At 42.5% G+C, this 17561-nt stretch overlaps 1 protein-coding gene and 1 long non-coding RNA gene across 6 annotated transcripts in view; one reads left to right on the top strand and one right to left on the bottom strand.

Annotated features, from left to right (window-relative positions):
• The window catches only part of lama2 (laminin, alpha 2), a 780279-nt gene that overhangs the window by 574020 nt on the left and 188698 nt on the right, over positions 1-17561 (top strand). For 3 of the 5 annotated variants that reach the window (XR_004558560.1, XM_034162643.1, XM_034162641.1), the window contains exons 47-50: positions 6419-6601; positions 6826-6831; positions 7605-7759; positions 10330-10473. Coding sequence is in view for 4 of the 5 variants with exons in the window: in XM_034162643.1 (XP_034018534.1) it covers positions 6419-6601; positions 6826-6831; positions 7605-7759; positions 10330-10473 (488 nt within the window). In the remaining variant the exon portion in view is untranslated. The remainder of the gene's footprint in view (positions 1-6418; positions 6602-6825; positions 6832-7604; positions 7760-10329; positions 10474-17561) is intronic. The other 2 variants (XM_034162644.1, XM_034162642.1) reach the window with 1 other exon arrangement.
• Positions 1-17561, bottom strand: part of LOC117503416 — a 559959-nt gene that overhangs the window by 511139 nt on the left and 31259 nt on the right. Inside the window, exon 2 of the long non-coding RNA XR_004558561.1 lies at positions 16673-16677. This is a non-coding gene — a long non-coding RNA (uncharacterized LOC117503416). The remainder of the gene's footprint in view (positions 1-16672; positions 16678-17561) is intronic.

Below are 17561 nucleotides of genomic sequence, written 5' to 3'. Positions count from 1 at the left end.
TGGCGCACAGCGCACAACTGCAGGACTGTACTGGAGTGTCTATTTTTGGACTGAATTTAAAAAATGTGACATCTTTAAATGCTGCTGTGAATCTGAATTGAAAACCCACACTTTAAAGCAGGAGCGGCCAAGTTCAGTCCTCGAGAGCTACCTTCCTGACACTCTTAGTTGTCTCCCAGCTCCAACACACCTGAATCCAATGAAACGCTCATAAAAGTCTGCTTTCATTGGAGTCTTTCATTGGATTCAGGTGTGTTGGAGCAGGGAGACAACTAAGAGTGTCAGGAAGGTAGCTCTCGAGGACCGATCTTGGCCACCCCTGCTTTAAAGGGACCAGGTGTGGGAGGGCTGGAGGTTTGGACCAAACCCATACCTAAAAGTGTGCCAACATTGCGTTATCATGGCGCTATCACAGCACTACGTGGCTTAGTGTGGCTGATGCGAGCCATTTGAGGCTCTAATGACAGGTCGGTCGTGGCTCACTAGAGGCTGCTACGTGGCACATGCAAGGTACAGAGAGGCACCTTCATAGCGGATAGACGAAAACGTGGGTCATTCTTCAAATAATCGCTGACACACCCATATTCGGTGGGACCCAGGCTTTCCTTTGACAAGTCTTTACTCAAGAACACATTGCAGCTATAGTGAGGTTGTTGAAGTGAAACCATAACATGCTTGCTTTCTAATCAACACACTGAAAATGGTAATTGGTGCTATCACACATTATACATGGAGGAGTCCATGTGATTAATCCAAAATGTCCATGTTCCCTTAATTCCATGCAAATTTGACTTAATGCTTTACAATACCAGCAGGTCATTGTGATGCATTCTCTTAGGTGGTAAACACTCACCAGCCACTTTTTGTTTTAAGTACACCTTGCTAGTACCATATTGGACCGCCCTTTGCCTTCAGAACTGCTTTAATTCTTTATGGCATAGATTCAACAAGGTGTTGGAAACGTTCCTCAGAGATGTTGGTCCATATTGACATGGTGGCATCATGCATTCGCCCATTCAACCAATCTGACAATTCTCTGACCTCTGACATCAACAAGGCATTCTCATCCATGCTGCTGTTCTCTGGATATCATCTCTTTTTCAGACCATTCTCTGTAGACCCTAGAGATGGTTGTGTGTGAAAATCCCAGTAAATCAGCAATACTCAGACCAAGCCTGTCTGGCACAAACAGCCATGCCACGTTCAAAATCACTTAAATCCACTTTCTACGTCTTCATTGCTGCCATGTGATTGGCTAATTACTTATTTGTGTTAACAAGAAGTTGAACAGGTGTGGCTAATAAAGTGGACAGTGAGTGTAGATAGACAAATGGCAGGGGCAACAGTGAAACACCAGGGAATCCTAAGTGAAAACCCAGTTGCACCCTGCCATAGGCTCATGACAAATTGTTGCAGGGTTGTGTGTCACATTAACTCAACTTTCACAGAAAAAATGGATGTTGGCAATGTGTGGTGGGTTGAATATCAGTCACAGACTGCATCCTGAACGTGTTCAAAATATGCACAGTAAATCCTGGAACTCTACAATGTGGCTGCTGTTTTGTTTTTTTGTTTGTTTTTTTGGAGGGGGCTATTGGTGTGCAACACCAGTACCATCTCTGCTCCACAAAGGGGCGGATGTCAGTGGCTGGCAGAGTGAGGTTGCAGAGAAACCCACTGATTGTGAGGAGGAGAATGTGAAAGGAAAAAGAGATGAACAGCTCTGCTGGTGAGATTTGAAAAATGGTCCTTGTAAAAAGCATGATAATACAAATACAGGCATTTTTGGATTATTTATTTATTTATTCTTTAATCTGCATTCAGAGTTGTGGACTATTTTGCGCATAACATGGATAAGACAAAGATACAAATTGTGTATCAAGTGCATCTTTTTATAAGCCTCCATGCCAGACATAAAGAGCAGAAAAGTCCTTTTACACAGAAGCTTGTTTTCATTCAGTGTTAATATAACCTGAGGGAATTTCTGATCATTTTACAGAAAGTTAAAAGTGCAAACTTTGTGGTTGTGTGCATTCTGTGTATATCATTTTCTAATGGGATTTATGGTAATTACTTCACATCACCTGCCCCTATGAAACCATATAATGTCCGTGCTGCCAAAATAATTGATGCAATAAGGGATTTATCAATCAGTTGTACTGTATGCATGATAAGAAGCAGAAAGATTGTGCTGCTTTGGTGTGCTGGTAACCAGATTTATATTTTTCAATAAGGTGGGAAACCATACCTGTTTTTAAACAAAATGTTGCTGAATGAAATGAAGACTGTCCAATTCATAATGGCAATATTACATTAAACAGTCATGTCAGCAAAGTGTGGTCAGTGTTGTTTGCACTCAGACTTCATGTGGCCATGCCTCTGTGCCACAGACACACTCCTTTTCCAAATGTGTCAAGTAGGAAGCTGAGTATGAAACATCTTAATGACAAGTGAATGACCACTTACTCCACAGAAAACTGAACTTGTTTATTTTTTAACCTTTCCCCGCTTGGTCAGAACATCTTTGCAAATCAAGTCAGACCTCTGCCAGCAGCCCACAGTTTTGAAACTCCTTAACTGCCATACACAATTGGCCACTGAAGATTAGAGCAGTCTACAATATTACATATATAATAATGAAAAATATTTCCTCTGCTGCATCTGCATCATGCATGCAGTTTGGTTAATAAATCTGAAATGACCAGATCATTTCCAAACTGAACGCTGTGTTGATCCGGGACGTCGTCTGACTACTACAGAAATGGCAGAAGAGGTGGACATACCACTTTTTGGGCACATTCTACTGTTACAGGAGTTTTTGTCATGGAAAGAGGAGCGGAGGAATTCGCCACGGAGCCGCTAATGGCGCGGGACAAAAGCACCTCCGTGTTGGTCTCACAGGACATGCCCTGACATGCCCAGCTCTTGCACCATTTGGAAGATTCAGACGGCTTTCGGTGGCTTTTCAGTCGTGTGACTATCCGAGAAATTGTGGACGAGCTGGACATGCTACAACATGTCCTGTGAGGCTTCATCACTGCGTTGCTTTTTGTTCTGCGCCATGCGGCTCCGTCCCGACGCGCGAATTCCTCCGCACGTCTTTCGATGACAAAAACTCCTGTAACAATGGAATGTGCCGAAAAAGTGGTATGTCCACCAATTCTGCTATTTCTGTAGTAGTCAGACGACGTCCCGGATCAACACAGCGTTCAGTTTGGAAATGATCTGGTCGTTTCAGCCTGTCGATTGCCGCTCGGAGCGCGGTGCGCCCTCTGCTGCTGTGGACCGTCTTTAATCCGGTTGTAATGCTCATTAATCTGTATGATCCCCATAAGATCTTCACCGAAAGCCATCTGAATTTTCCAAATGGTTTCCAACTGGCTGTCTCTCACAGTTTCTGAAAAAATTTTGATGCAGTAAAGTGGCAGTTGCTCAGCCAATTTCCTGACAGTGAAAATCCGCCGAGGAGGCTGGACCACTCCTCCCACAAGGCGTGCTCACAGGCGAATGACGCAACCGACAGGCGTGAAAAAACTCACGCATGCGCACGAAGGTTCAAGCTTGACTGATGCAATCACATGTGATTCAAATCCATATGGTTTTTGAAAAAAATAAAAAGGTCAGAGAGAACAAGCATTCATTCACCATTTAGCACCGCAACTGTCTGCTTCTTTTCCTCTCTTTCTCACAATCGGTGTGCCCAGCACACAACATCACCAAGATATTAAAACTAATGCTGTCCCACCATGAACTTAACTTGATGCTACACTAAGTCTGTGCGTGTGTGGCTGCATCCATGGCCATGTTTGAATAATTGTAATAATAATGTAACAGTGAGTGGGATGTATTACCATCTGTAGCCAGATCAGATATCCGAGCATCACTCTTACTTGTTTGGTTTGCAAGAGAGCACAGTCTGACTAATCAATTCCAACATGTGTCTGTGCTTTGGAATGAGATAGTGATTATTTGCAGCCTCCATCAATCTGTCTGACAATGGGCACACTCAGTCCGAGTCACAGACCACAGTTGTTTGGGGACAGAGTGTCTCCCAACTGGTGACCTATGCAGTCGTGTGGTCGCTTGAAGGTTGAGGGTTGCTGTAACTACCAGCAATCAGTTGCTACCAGTAACACGATCCGCTTTATCCGGAGTCGGGTCGCAGGGGCAGCAGCTCAAGCAAAGCCGCCCAGACCTCCCGATCCACACACACCTCCCCCAGCTCTTCCGGGGGAACCCCAAGGCATTTCCAAGCCAGCCGAGAGACGTAGTCCCTTCAGCGTGTCCTGGGTCTTCCCCGGGGCCTCCTCCCGATATATATATATATATATATATATATATATATATATATATATATATATACGAGGTCTGTTAGAAAAGTATCCGACCTTTTTATTTTTTTCAAAAACCATATGGATTTGAATCACGTGTGATTGCATCAGCCAAGCTTGAACCTTCGTGCGCATGCGTGAGTTTTTTCACGCCTGTCAGTTGCGTCATTCACCTGTGAGCAGGCTTTGTGTGAGCAGTGGTCCACCCCTCTCGTTGGATTTTTATTGCGAATAAATGTCTGAACGATTTGGAGCTTTGCTGCATCAATTTTTTCCAGAAACTGTGAGAGACCTCCAGGTGGACACCATTTGGAAAATTCAAATGGCTTTCAGGGACAATTTTATGGGGATTACACAGATTAAGGAGTGCTCCAGCCGGTTTAAAGACCGCCCACAGCTGCTGAGAACGCGCCGCGCTCCGATCGCCCATCGACAGGCTCAAACCCCGCTGAAACAACCAGATCATTTCCAACGTGAAGGCTTTGTTGATGCGGGACGTCGTCTGACTTACACAAAAATGGCAGGAGACGTGGACATCAGTAGTTTTTCAGCACATTCCACTGTTACAGGAGTTTTTTTCATGGAAAGAAAAGCGGATGGATGCGCCATGGAGCCGTTCATGGCACGGCACAAAACCACCTCTGTGTTGGTCTCACAGGACAGCTTTGAGATGGCTTTCAGACGGCTGTCGGTGGGTTTTCAGTCGTGTGACTAACCGAGAAATTGTGGATGAGCCTGGACATGCCAGAACATGTCCTGTGAGGCTTCATCATGGCGTTGCTTTGCGCCATGCGGCTCCACCGTGACGCGCGGAATTCCTCCGCACGTCTGTCTCAATGTGCCGAAAAAGTGCTGATGTCCACATCTTCCGCAATTCCTGTGCTAGTCAGAGGACGTGCCAGAGAAAACACAGCGTCCAGTTTGGAAATTAACTGCACATTCCACTGTTACAGGAGTTTTTGTCATGGAAAGAGGAGCGGAGGAATTCCGCGCGTCGGGACGGAGCCGCATGGTGCAAAGCAACGCCATGATGAAGCGTCACAGGACATGTTCTGGAATGTCCAGGCTCATCCACAATTTCTCGGTTAGTCACACGACTGAAAACCCACCGACAGCTGTCTGAAAGCCATCTCAAAGCCGTCCTGTGAGACCAACACGGAGGTGGTTTTGTGCCGCGCCATGAACGGCTCCGTGGCGCATCTGTCCACTTTTCTTTCCATGAAAAAATCTCCTGTAACAGTAGAATGTGCCGAAAAAGTACTGATGTCCACGTCTCCTGCCATTTTTGTGTAAGTCAGACGATGTCCCGGATCAACAAAGCCTTCACGTTGGAAATGATCTGGTTGTTTCAGCGGGGTTTGAGCCTGTCAATCGGCGCTCGGAGCGCGGCGCGCTCTCAGCAGCTGTGGGCGATCTTTAAACCGGCTGGAGCACTCCTTAATCTGTGTAATCCCCATAAAATCGTCCCTGAAAGCCATTTGAATTTTCCGAATGGTTACCACCTGGAGATCTCTCACAGTTTCTGGAAAAAATTGATGCAGCAAAGCTCCAAATCGTTCAGACATTTATTCGCAATAAAAATCCGACGAGAGGGGTGGACCACTGCTCACACAAAGCGTCCTCACAGGCGAATGACGCAACCGACAGGCGTGAAAAAACTCACGCATGCGCACGAAGGTTCAAGCTTGGCTGATGCAATCATACGTGATTCAAATCCATATGGTTTTTGAAAAAAATAAAAAGGTCTGATACTTTTCTAACAGACCTTATATATATATATATATATATATATATATATATATATATATTTACACAGAGAAAGAGAGAGTTCTTGTCTCCTACATCTGCTATCTACTGTATTTGTCTGTTATTTTTCCTCCACTGATTTGCCACTGTGAACTCATACATGGCTCAGGATATAAAATTTCTGTAACAAACTGGTATTGTAATTGTGAATTCTATCATGCATACTTAATATAGTTATCAGAAAAATGCCAAGCACATCTGCTGTGGAAGCCCTAATAACACTACTGATTCATGAGTGTGAATTTTATGTTACTGTGTTTCTTTTCTATGTTAATTGACAGACACTGCTGTTAAATTAGTGGCCACCAAGACTGTAGCAGCTGATGCTAATGCCACTGCCACAGATGTCCTAGAGCGTCTTGGAGATTTAAACCTGCAATTACGTGTCTTGCAAAAGAACTACAGCGAGCTGGAGGGCACTGTCAGTGCAGCCAATCAGATGATCCAGGACCCAGAGAAAAACAGTAATTTGCTGCTTGTTTTGTTTGATGTTATTAAAACAAATGGGTCTGGTGCAATATTTTAATCAGTTGTAAAACATTAATCAAAAATGTTGACTTATTTTAAAAAAAATCTGATTACACAGAAATTTTGAGATGTTTTTCTGTGGCCTTGTATATTGATGAACTGTGACTGCCTTAACCTATTGTGATGTTTTCTTTCTGTTTCCCTTTTTCAATCCCAACAGCTATCAGTATGTATATTTTATTTACTTCAGTAAAAGCATTTATTATTATAAATGGTGCACCAATATCATGAAAGCTGTACTATGTAAACTAGTTTACAGGGACATTTCAGTATCTTGTGCAAATATGATAAAATGTCAAAATGTCCTGGAGCTAATCTCCAAACTGCATAATGGTCAATCACACTGACCACTGCCTTTTCCCATCTTAATTCACAGAGGTGGGAAAAGGCACAAAGTAGGAACATCTTTATAAATATTAATTATGTTGTCTACAACAGTATTGGAGCATCATTCATTAATTTTGTTGTAGTACTGTTTGGCTCTGCTACAGCATGAGAACTCTGCACAACAGCAAGCATGGGCCTTATTTTCTTTCTTTCTTTCTTCCTTTCTTTCTTTCTTTCTTTCTTTCTTTCTTTCTTTCTCAGTTTCAAGCATATACTGCGTACTCTGTGTAATACTACATCCTTTCCACATTTCTCTTTGAAAGCTGACCTACACTAATTGTTTGGCTCTCTACAGCTTTCCCATCTTTCTCTCTTCCTTCATGTTCTTCTCATTCATGCCTTTCATTAGTAGTATCAGTCATTTCCTGACCACATGGCTTACCATACTTTTTACATGCTGGTTTTCCATGCTGTAAGAGCTACCGTTTGTTATCCAGCATTCATGGAAATAACTATCCTACCAATTCTGTGTTACTGCTACATTCTCTCTCTCTCTCTCTCTCTCTCTCTCTCTCTCTCTCTCTCTCTCTCTCTCTCTCAATCTATCCATAGTTCATGCTGCAGGAGCAAGGGTGAAGGATTTAGAGGATGAAGCTGACAGGCTTTTGGAGAAGCTGCAGCCAATTAAGAAACTGCAGGATAATTTGAGACGAAATATCTCGCAAATCAAGGAGCTGATCAACCAAGCCAGGAAACAAGCTAATTCAGTATGTTGTAACCACCCGGATATGTGTAACTTTCATCTTTAATATGATTAGATATTTGTATATACTCCTTTTGCATTTTGGGGCATACTCTGTCATTACACAACTAAAAGTGATCCAGGCGAATTGCACACGAATTCCTGAGAAACAGTCTGATCTTCAAGTCTGGCTTTACTCTTGGACACTGGAAGATGACAAGTCAAACTGGATCCTCATGGAAGCCACAGCAAGTCTGTGAACACAAACTGAAACACAAATTCACAAACTGAGCCCTACAGTTTTGCAGAATTTTTCAAGTGTTTTACCTACAAGAATATGGTCGGGCTCCGTGGTGTGTTGCCATGGAGTTCACCACTGGTGTTACAATACCATGTCAGCAGTTAAAACCAGGATCCAGCAACTCAAGTCAAGCAACATACACCCCAACACACACACACACACACACACACACGCATTTATTGTTAGCACCACCAACCTCCCCCAAACAGGAGAAATCCCCCCTTCTGTATAAATTGTAACTTTTTGTCTAATGTTTGGTATTTAATGTTTGAATGGTTTGATCTTATGTTCTCTATTTCAGTTGTACTGAAAATTGGCATCCAATGTACAGTGGTCCCTCGTTTATCGCGGGAGTTACGTTCTAAAAATAACTCGTGATAAGCGAAATCCGCAAAGTAGTCAGCGCTATTTTTTGCAATTATTATAGATGTTTTAAGGCTGTAAAACCCCTCACTACGCACTTTATATACTTTTCTCAAACAGGCATTAACATTTTCTCACTTTTCTCTCTTGTGTAAACATTCTCTCTTTTCTTCTGTGCGAGAAGAAGAAGAACAGACACACGCAGAACTCTCCCTTCCCTCACTGCCTCTGAAGGTACGGATGCGTGACCCGCAAAGAATCCAACTCCTCTCTCGGTGGCCACGGAGCTCTGCGGCTGCGGTCAACATCCAGATCAAAACAGCAAGTGTAGTCTCTGGACCTGTTGCCAGATTTGGCGCAGCTCAGCACAGTAGACAGGAGGGCAGTGTGAGTGGCCCGCTGCTGCATTTACCAAGCCCGCAGAAAGCACATCGGAGGCAGTGAGAGCAATTGTGGTGATGCCGACCGGCTCACCTGATAAGGACGCAGAACACAATGCACTGTTAAAAAAAAAGACATGCAAAATTGCACAAAAAAAATCTGCGAAACTGCGAGGCTGCAAAAGGTGAACCGCGTTATAGCGAGGATCCACTGTATAAGTAATGCATATGCATAGCAAGCAACATAGCAAGAGACTAACACACATAAGACTTGTACTAATACATCAGCCCCTCTTAATACGTGCATATATTATGTACGTAGGTGTGCGAGTCTCTAGGTACCTACCACTTCAGCTCAGTTAAGTTTCAGAGGGTTGCAATTTAATTATAAAATGATTATTGGTTATCGCCATTTCTTAATTTCTTAATTCTAAAACCAGGGGCTTGCTAAAGCCTCCTTTGTTAGTGTGGGCTCACATACCTGACCCCACATTGGACAATAATCATGCCAGAAATTACAAGGTAAAATGTTTATGTGCATCTCATCATGATGCACAAACATGTGCACACTGGCTGCACTGCACTAATACACTTGGTACTTGTGTCAAAATATTTACAACATAGCGTTGACATAAATGACATTTTGTTGCACTGCTGATTTGCAGACACTCTTAAAACTACAGAAAACATGTCAAGCAACATCTATTTGTCTTGTGCATGCATAGTATGGACTGCATAGATGGACCCCCCCCCCCCCCCCCCCCCCCAACCTCCATAGTGGCTGGGGAGCATTGCCACTTTTTCTTCTTTTAGATGGTACTGTTTCTGTGAGTGTTTCCTCAGTGGGTGTCCACCAGGTGTAACAACTCAGTCAGCAGCAAGCAGAGGTGCCTGCATGAAATACAGTGCCCACATTGCACACTGTGATATCATATGTACTGAGCTGATGTTCCAATGAATGATTGAAGCCTGGTTTGTGCAGATGAAAGCCTCTTTTTCTATTTTGCACCAGCTCCAAGTTGCCACCCTGGCCATATCACCTGTATCAAGATCCACCTGTCGTGGATACAGTGTGACACTGTACCCCTAGGATCCACACACACAAAATACAGTGCGACATACGAAATTTTAAAAAAGTAAAATACATAAAAATATGATTTCACTGACTCACAAGGTACTCATCTGCCCTTTGGCAGGGCTTTTTTCATCCTGCTGGGTGTCATACTACCCTTTTCAACAATGGGAACGTGAGTGGGGTCACCAGTTTGATGCCAACTACCCATCCATGTGGCAAGTTGTACTGAGTTACAGTGTTACCAGATCAATGCCGACTCTGATCAGATTGGTTCATACTAATTTCCACCAAATTCATTCCAATTGTGGGTGAATATGCAGTGTCATGCAAAATCCTGTTACATATGTTAAAAACAGTTGACACATTTCAGTGTCTTCAATAATACTTAATAGTATATGTATGTACAAAGTAAATGCATGATATATGATGTTGAATGATGCATGTTCAAACTAATTTCCTTTTCTCCTTCTTTACAGATCAAAGTTTCAGTATCATCAGGTGGTGACTGTCTCCGTAGTTACCGGCCTGATATTCGAAAAGGGCGGTACAACACCATCGTCCTTCATGTCAAAACCACAACACCTGACAACCTGCTATTTTACCTGGGATCTGCTAAATATGTATGTATATAAATCTGTCGTGCAATATATCACATATTAAAAGGCATATACAGTCATATCAACTATTAGTTTGTGCATGGCAATATATGCATGGGCAACAGAAACATATACATACAACAACTGACTGACAGACAGCCTTGGCAATCCCATCATGGCAAGGAAGACTTGGCTTATGATCGATTCCAGGATGGGATGCTGGACCAGGAGATGACTGAACAGGCCCACTCTTGATATGCAGTGTTTTTGAGAGATGCTGCACATATACTCAACAAAAATATAAACGCAACACTTTTGGTTTTGCTCCCATTTTGTATGAGATGAACTCAAAGATCTAAAACTTTTTCCACATACACAATATCACCATTTCCCTCAAATATTGTTCACAAACCAGTCGAAATCTGTGATAGTGAGCACTTCTCCTTTGCTGAGATAATCCATCCCACCTCACAGGTGTGCCATATCAAGATGCTGATTAGACACCATGATTAGTGCACAGGTGTGCCTTAGACTGCCCACAATAAAAGGCCACTCTGAAAGGTGCAGTTTTGTTTTATTGGGGGGGGGGATACCAGTCAGTATCTGGTGTGACCACCATTTGCCTCATGCAGTGCAACACATCTCCTTCGCATCATCCGTGAAGAGAACACCTCTCCAACGTGCCAAACGCCAGCGAATGTGAGCATTTGCCCACTCAAGTCGGTTACGACGACGAACTGGAGTCAGGTCGAGACCCCGATGAGGACGATGAGCATGCAGATGAGCTTCCCTGAGATGGTTTCTGACAGTTTGTGCAGAAATTCTTTGGTTATGCAAACCGATTGTTTCAGCAGCTGTCTGAGTGGCTGGTCTCAGACGATCTTGGAGGTGAACATGCTGGATGTGGAGGTCCTGGGCTGGTGTGGTTACACGTGGTCTGCGGTTGTGAGGCTGGTTGGATGTACTGCCAAATTCTCTGAAATGCCTTTGAAGACGGCTTATGGTAGAGAAATGAACATTCAATACACGAGCAACAGCTCTGGTTGACATTCCTGCTGTCAGCATGCCAATTGCACGCACCCTAAAATCTTGCAACATCTGTGGCATTGTGCTGTGTGATAAAACTGCACCTTTCAGAGTGGTCTTTTATTGTGGGCAGTCTAAGGCACACCTGTGCACTAATCATGGTGTCTAATCAGCATCTTGATATGGCACACCTGTGAGGTGGGATGGATTATCTCAGCAAAGGAGAAGTGCTCACTATCACAGATTTAGACTGGTTTGTGAACAATATTTGAGAGAAATGGTGATAATGTGTATGTGGAAAAAGATCTTTGAGTTCATCTCATACAAAATGGGAGCAAAACCAAAAGTGTTGCGTTTATATTTTTTGTTGAGTGTAGTTACTGCAGGAAGCTTCTTGCTGATCAGAATCTTGTTCTCTCTCCTTACTCTTTCACTTCTTCTCCGCATTTTTTCAAAGGCTTACACTCCTGTGTGTATCATTGCATTAGTAGGTGGTCCAGGACTTAGATCTGTACAAATGGGTTGACATGACAGCAGCTTTAAAGACAAGGATTTTTGTCTCATGTTGAAGGTGACCAAGAACCTGATGGTCACTTTGTCAGAGTTCCAGCATTCCGCTGTGGAGAGAGGAGAACCTTCCAGAAGGACAACCATCTCTGCAGCAATCCACCAATCAGGGCCTGTATGGTAGAGTGGCCTGATGAAAGCTACTCCTTACTAAAATGTTTTCCATAGCAGCCCATCTGGAGTTTGCCAAAAAGCACCTGAAGGACTCTCAGACCAGGAGAAACTAAATTCTCTAGTCTGATGAGACAAAGATTGAACTCTTTGGGGTAAATGCCAGGTGTCATGTTTGGAGGAAACCAGGCACAATCCCTACAGTGAAGCATGGTGGTGACAGCATCATGCTGTGGGGATGTTTTTCAGTGGTGGGAACTGGGAGACTAGTCAGGATTGAGGGAAAGATGAATGCAGCAACGTACAGAGACATCCTGGATTAAAACCTGCTCCAGAGTGCTCTTGACCTCAGACTGGGGCGACGGTTCATCTTTCAGCAGGACAATGACCCTAAGCACACAGCCAAGATATCAAAGGAGTGGCTTCATGACAACTCTATGAATGTCCTTGTTTGACCCAGCCAGAGCCCAGACCTGAATCCGATTAAACATCTTTGGAGTGATCTGAAAATGGCTGTGCACCGACACTCCCTAACCTGATGGAGTTTGAGAGGTGCTGAAAAGCGGAATGAGCAAAACTGCCTAAATATAGGCACACCAAGCTTGTGGCATCATATTCAAAAAGATGTGAGGCTGTACTTGCTGCCAAAGATGCATCAACAAAGTATTGAGCAAAGGCTGTGAATACTTACGTGCACGTTATTTCTTAAAAAAAAAAAAAAGTGAAGTGCTACTATGAGTTTTTTTCAGGCAGCATGCATACATGTCAACCTATACGGATTGTCCATAAATTATACGGATTTTTCCGAGTTTCAGAGTCATACAGACGTACAAATAAAGTCTTACGGATATTCAGGGTTTGGTCTGCAGCGGGTCTGTAATCAACCATTTCTGCAGCGTGACTCCACTTTGATGCGTGAGCCACTGAAGCAGTGCTTCTAACTACTGGCTCGTGGTTCTTTGATTCGCTGCTCTTCGGCAGGTCCTCTTCTTAACTCCTCTCAAAGCCATTAAAATATCGTGAGTCGCTTTTGTGTGGATTAAAGTCACTAACTGGGACTCTTGTCATGTTGTAGTCAAGAATCGAGAATCGTCCTCCGTTCCGTTGACACAAAATTTCCGCTTTAAATAAAATGACACCTCTTTCCAAATGCTCCTTTCAGACATTCATGCCAAAATGTCTGAAAGGAAATGCTTTTGACTACAGATTTTGTTTATTCCTATTTATGTCCAGAGATCAAGGATCCACCATGTAGAGTTTATTATGTCCAAAGTTTCAGGATCCAGTGACCAATTTCATATTTATTTACTTTAAGACTCAATAAAATGTTGTTCAATTCAATTTCAATTTAATCGACTTATAAAGCGCCAAATCACAACAAAAGCCATCTCAAGGCACCTTACATAGAACAGTTCAACATAAAAAATTAAAATAAATAAATAAAAATTAAAAAAATTCAAATACATAATTAAAAACAGAAGTAAAAGAATAAAACATAAAAAATAAAAACTATTCATAAGAAAGAGAATAAAAATAGGCTTTAAGTCTTGGCTTAAAAATGTCCACAGACTCCAACTGCCTCATGGTCGCAGGAAGACTGTTCCACAGAGCGGGTGAACGATAAGCAAAAGCTCTTTGACCCGCTGACATAGAAAACCTGTAAAGCATACTTTTAGTACACACACACAAAAAAAAAAACAAGAAGTATTGATAAGAAATCGGATCGATAAGCGGAATCAATAATGGTATCGATAAAATCTTATAGATACCCATCCCTAATAAACACACGGGGCGAAGTCGAGGATCATCGACATGCCCGTCTGCAACATCGGCACTGGCGAGGCGATTTTTGATACACTTGATGAAAGTTCTGAGGTATGTTTTATTTTGTTCATTATATTTGATTTATTTTTCATGATTTTATTAATGTATTTCCACGAGTGACACACAGTTCTTGTTTCTGTAAAAAAAATAACTAAATTTAACACATTCAGTTCTATAAAATTCAGCTTGACGCATGAATACTAGATCTCTATTGTTTGAAATTCATCTGTGGAGGAAATACTAATGATCCTGACTTTAATGTCATTGTAGCAACTCATAATATGTGGACAAAAACCCAGTTACCTGATAGCGCTATGCGGTTGTGTGTACTGTAATAAAACTGATTTTGGTGCAATTTGGACGTTATAAGGATTTTGTGCTGATTTTATGGATTTTCTCACTTGGTTATACAGGTGGACCCTCAAATGGGGTTGACATGTATGAGCATGTATAGTTACCTGAAGATGTGCAGTAAGATTACCCTGTTAGCATCATGTTATGTGATGCTAGCATGTTTTTATGCTAATGTCTTCCCATTAGCATTGCGATATGTGACTGTAGTGAGTTTTTAGACAAACTACTAAATATGTCATTTTTTAAGGACATTATTAATCCTGTTGCTCACAATGGAGCTCATTCAGCTTATTCTAATGCATAGTGCCTTGGTATCATACCTAAGAGAAACTAACGCAAAGTCAATTATACAACATATGGTATTGTTGGGGTTCAAAACAGAAACTGAACCCACAACAACAAACTCCAAACAGAAGATAGTTCAAAGGGTTTATTGCTGAAGAAAAGGGGTTCCAAAAGGTGAGCAGGGAAGGACAGAAGACACTAGGCTGAGCACGGCAGGCAGGACTGGTGAGCGTGGCTGGGCTAGAGGGAAAAAAAAGAAAAACACAGGTGTCAAAAAGGTGCAACAAAAACACAGAATACTTCCAAGTATCAAAAGTTCAAGCTGACTAAGTAGTTACCACAGTGGTTACAACAATGAACTGGCACCGGGTGAAGCATGTGAAAAGGCCTAAATACAGCAGCTTAAAGGTAAAGAAAACCCACTAATGAAATAGAGCTGGGAAAATAGACTGCGCTATAAACTAATGATTGATGCGCATCAGTGAAAATAAGGAGCACTTACAACTGAAATATCTGCCTCCGAAAGTCAGCATTTCATGAGAATTCATCCATCATGGACTATTTCATAGATGCTGCAACTGACACAATTTTAACCAATCAGAAGAAACCCCCACCATCGCTTGCAGAATGCTGTGACGTAGCATGGGCACAGAAAAGCTGCACATGGCGAACACGCTGATGTAAATAATCTAATTTCTGGACTATAAGCTGCTACTTTTTTCACACTCTTTGAACACTGTGGTTTAAACATTGATGGAGCTAATTTATGGATTTTTACAGGCTTTCTCATACGAGGTCTGTCCGTAAAGTATCGTACCTTTTTATTTTTTTCAAAAACTATATGGATTTCATTCATATGTTTTTACGTCAGACATGCTTGAACCCTCGTGCGCATGCGTGAGTTTTTCCACGCCTGTCGGTGACGTCATTCGCCTGTGAGCACGCCTTGTGGAAGGAGTGGTCCCGCCCCCTCGTCGGATTTTCATTGTCTGGAAATGTCCAGCTCTCCACAAGTTCTATTATACTCACTCGACTGGTAAGCACTGAAAGCCGAGATAGACATGTCCCAACTTGTCCTCTAACGCTCCGAAACGGAGGTGTTCCTTTGTCTCGCTTCATCAGCGAATCGGTCGTGATGCGCGAGGCCTCCGCGCGGCTTTCCATGACAAAATCTCTTGTTAAAAGTGAAATCTGCCGGAAAATGGCTGATGTCCAGGTCTTGTGATAACCAGAGAAAGAGCACACGACGGTCTCGTATCCACAGAGCCATCAGCTTAGAAATGATCCAGTGGTTTGTGCCGCATCGTCGCAGCTCGCAGCGCGGCGCACCGACCGTCCTTTAAAGGGGTTCTTAAACCTGTAGTTAAAGTCCTTATTCTTTGTGAAGCCCATAAAATTTTCACTGAAAGCCAGATAAATTTTTCGAATGGTTTCCAGGTGCCAGTCTCTAACAGCTTCTGAAAAAATTCTGATGGAAAAAAAGTCCTTTTCATTCCGCCATTTCCAGACAATGAAAATCCGACGAGGGGGCGGGACCACTCCTTCCACAAGGCGTGCTCACAGGCGAATGACGTCACCGACAGGCGTGGAAAAACTCACGCATGCGCACGAGGGTTCAAGCATGTCTGACGTAAAAACATATGAATGAAATCCATATAGTTTTTGAAAAAAATAAAAAGGTACGATACTTTACGGACAGACCTCGTAAGTCGAAATGCGTCAATTGATACTGTCCGTTAATTGGCTGAAAGCTGCAGTCCTCATGCAGCGTAAATTCACACACACAATAAATATAAAGTCTTACCTGTTGTTTTAGTGGATTCATCAACACATCCTGCAGAAAACAACATCTGAAAATAATTAAACCCTTGTCGTGGATGAAGAAAAGTACCTCTGGCACTTTGCGCTGCAGTTGCGTTCCCATTAGATCAGCCGGCAAAGTCCCCCCCCCCCTCCCCCACCATCTCTCTCTCTGTGCTACAAGTTGAAAACGTCCGAGCGCCTCATTAAATTCTCATTTACCACAGACACCAGGTGATCCTGGCTGCACAAGGACATTATCTCATGAGGCACAAAAAAAGTTCAAATTCCTTCCTTCTAATATCCTCCACTCTACTCCACTTGGACGCTGAGAGTGGTGATGCAAAATGCAAAATTTGCACTGTGCACAATTTCTCCAATCACAGCCACAGAAGCTTGTAACTTCTTTTGGGTTGTCTGGGTGTCTTGGTGACTTTCCTCACTCTTCTTCTTCTAGCACAGTCACTCAGTTTTTGAGAACTGTCTACTTCATGCAGATTTACAATAGAGTGCCATACTGTTCTTCATAATTGATGTAAATAAAGTCCAAGACATATTCAGTGGCAGCTTTACCATCAGAGAGCCTCGTCCACAACTACAAAAGACTCCAAGTTGTCATTGATGTTAAAGGGGGCAACACACAGTATTAATAACAGAGGTATGTAAGCTTTTGATCAGGGTCCTTTGGGTAGTTTCTGTTGTCATTATGATTTACAAAGAGGAAACACAGCTGTTTGATAATAATTGGCTTCACCCAACCACTAACCATGAGTGAAAAAAAAAAAAAATTATCATTCATATTCTCTGAAAAAATGGCCAAAAAAACACATTATTCCAGGGTTTTTAAACTTTTAGCATAACTGCCCATTTATGCCCAATGAGTTCCATCAGAAAAACATTTCATGAAAAACACAATAAAACCAACACAATTCTACCACAATTTTGCAATCCTACATTTGAAATGAGCTGGAATGCCATTGGAATGAAATTATTATTATACGTGGCACTGCAGGTCATACCGGCAGGCTTACCATGCCAGATCTATCTCGAGGTTCCCTCGTATGCGCTGAAATTGTTTCAGATCCCATTTTGCCGCTATCGGAATATATAAATTGTGGTTAGATGGTCCTCAGATTACACATCAA

This window comes from Thalassophryne amazonica, chromosome 21 (assembly GCF_902500255.1).
Source record: "Thalassophryne amazonica chromosome 21, fThaAma1.1, whole genome shotgun sequence".
NCBI lineage: Eukaryota > Metazoa > Chordata > Actinopteri > Batrachoidiformes > Batrachoididae > Thalassophryne > Thalassophryne amazonica.
Note: the sequence above shows the minus strand (reverse complement) of the source record. Positions and strands in the feature narration are given on the sequence as shown.